This window comes from Montipora foliosa, chromosome 2, assembly GCF_036669935.1.
Source record: "Montipora foliosa isolate CH-2021 chromosome 2, ASM3666993v2, whole genome shotgun sequence".
NCBI lineage: Eukaryota > Metazoa > Cnidaria > Anthozoa > Scleractinia > Acroporidae > Montipora > Montipora foliosa.
In genome coordinates, this window is record NC_090870.1 from 6,285,374 (window position 1) to 6,287,873 (window position 2,500).

The window sequence follows — 2,500 nt, forward strand, 5'->3', positions numbered from 1 at the left end:
GGTGGTTGTCGAAAATAAGCTGTTTTGAAGCTGTATCTCCAGCTTAAGGAAAGTATACCTTACACAAAGCAATGTAGTGGGAAAATGGGCAGAAAATGGGTTGGGAAATTGAAAGCGGGAAGTCTGAGGTGAAGACAGTGGACAGGAAAAAGAGGCCAAGCCAAGTAAAATTCTCGATTAAGCTTAAGTTGAAGTTTGAAGTCGGTTATTTCGTGTTCGAAAAACGGTCACCTGTTGGGGCGTATGTTGTTCAACAAGATCTCCGGCAGAGGTCTGGAGAGGTCAAGAGGGATTTTGGGGGATTCTATAGCCACGGGCACAATTTGGGGAGATAATTGCTTTGGAGAGATATTTGCTTTGGCACCAATTTCTTAGAGTGTGGAATAGTTTTATTTGCTTTAAATTTCTTTGTTCGTCTCCATTTATTCTGTAAAGTTGTACCAATCGCAAAAAGAAATTTACCTGGTAACACATCAGGTGATCGGTTTTTGTTCTGCGTGTTTTCGGGATATTTAACCTCTTCCTCAGGCACGTCTTTGCTCAAGTTCTTAAGTGAAAAACAAAAGAACAAAAGCAAGGTGACAAATCATGACACCAACCCGATGTTGCCAACACATCACGCATGCGCACAACCATAAGTGTGGAGCTGCCACTTAAAGGGGTGTCTAAAATACCCGCCTGGTATGTTAACTACGCCAGGCCGAAACAGCTGTCCATGGCTGCTAATTGACCGGGTGAAATGGTTTTGCGCATGCGTGATGTGTTGGCCACATCGGGTTGGTGTTAGGGCGTGTCACCTTGCTTTTTTTGTTGTACCCAAGTTCGTACACAGAATACAAGAACTAAGTATTTCTGAAATTCTCTTCCAATGACAACCCCCCCCCTCCTCCCCCCTTCCGTCCTTACGACGTATTTCAAACAATTTTCTTTAGCATAGCTACAAGCCTGGGTGGCATTATGACGATTGTAAATTGCATGAAATCAACAATGGTGTATTGGCACTTTCCTTACCTTGAACTCAGCCTCTTTCTTCCTTTCGTTCTTATTTCTTAGCGCCAAGGCCACTATACCCACGGTTCCTGTCTTGTGTGTCAGCGGTACGTCCTCATCATCAATGACGGAATGCGCAGATGAGCGTCTTCTTCCTGGATCAGCGTTAATTCGTTGTAAGGCAGCAGGACTGGGTGGCTTGGAGCCTCTTCCCTGTCCCTTGTGAAAGAAGTGAAAATATTAGCTCGCAGTGCGCGTGCGTGTGAGAATTGACAACAAGGACAAGTGTCATGCCAGCATATCACGACTATGTATATTTCAAAGTGAAATTTTCAGTTAAACAGCAAGATTTTCTTAGGCAGCGATGTGGTATATCGAGGAAAAGACAATAATACGAGGAAAGACAATGAAAATCAATTTAAAAACCTTAGTAAATGATCCCTTTTCAGATGGCCTAAATCTTAGGGGATTTTTGCAAAAGCAAAGGCATATAGACCGAATGGATAAAAGGCTGCAAAAAATGTATTCTTTTGTTTTTGCGCTAATTAGACTCACTAGCCTCGCTATCAAGTAATATTTCTTTTGTATTTTGACGATGCAAACATCGTTAGTTAAACGAGTCAAGTGAGTCTAATTCAATTTAGCACATACACAAAAGAATACTTCTTTGGCCGCCATTTATGCATTCGGTCTATACTTGTAAAAAAAAATGACTATGGAGATTTAGAGATTAGAAAAAAGACTAGATCCCTTGTTTTTGTTGTATAACAGCCCTAAATGGCCGATAAAACATGATCCATTACTTCTTTCAACGCCAAAAAAAGAGTTTATCGCTTCTATGTGTCAATTATCTTCTTTAAGGTAAAGAAGACCAGTGCGAGAAATAGGAAAGGAGAAATGAAGAAGAGAAACAAGGAGATTGTTCAATCGATTTCCTTCCGATACTTACTGAGCCTCTCCGAGAGCCTCCGGAACCAGACGAAGCAGTATCGGGAAACCGTCCAACTGTATTCACGTTCATTATGGCGTCCATGTTCTCATACTCTGCAGGTGCAGGGCTTGTCACAATCGTAGGAGCGACAACACACGCTTGCTCATTATTTGAATTTTGCTCGCCGTCATCCTTCTCTGGAACATGGCCCGCATGGTTTTCATAAGATATTACTCTCTCGTTTTCCTGCACATTGTCACCCAGATTGTCCTAAAATTAAAGAGTTTTGAACAATTTGTCACAGTTCATGCAAATGCCGTTGTGTTTGGATAGTTTTTTTTTGGTTGCATCACCATTGCTAGATTTTTTCGGGGAAAAAAAACGTGGCGGTATTGTATCAGTACTTGCACGGTCCACGTGCACGATTTTGCATTAGGCACGAGCAATCCCTCGTGCGGCTATTTGGTCGCAGGCCAGTCAGAGACGTTGCGGGTCATTAGGCCCAATGTGATTGGCCATAATTTGGCGGGACCCGTATTCTAAATTTAGATAATAGAGTTAAATGATTGGCGAATGCCA

The 2,500-nt window shown here is 42.2% G+C and overlaps 1 protein-coding gene across 1 annotated transcript in view; it reads right to left on the reverse strand.

Moving 5' to 3' along the window:
• The window catches only part of LOC137992235 (uncharacterized), a 14,230-nt gene that overhangs the window by 5,623 nt on the left and 6,107 nt on the right, over nucleotides 1–2,500 (reverse strand). Inside the window, exons 6-8 of the mRNA XM_068837443.1 lie at nucleotides 1,940–2,191; nucleotides 1,012–1,209; nucleotides 463–547 (exon numbers count right to left, since the gene is read on the reverse strand). Coding sequence (XP_068693544.1) covers nucleotides 463–547; nucleotides 1,012–1,209; nucleotides 1,940–2,191 — 535 coding nt within the window. The remainder of the gene's footprint in view (nucleotides 1–462; nucleotides 548–1,011; nucleotides 1,210–1,939; nucleotides 2,192–2,500) is intronic.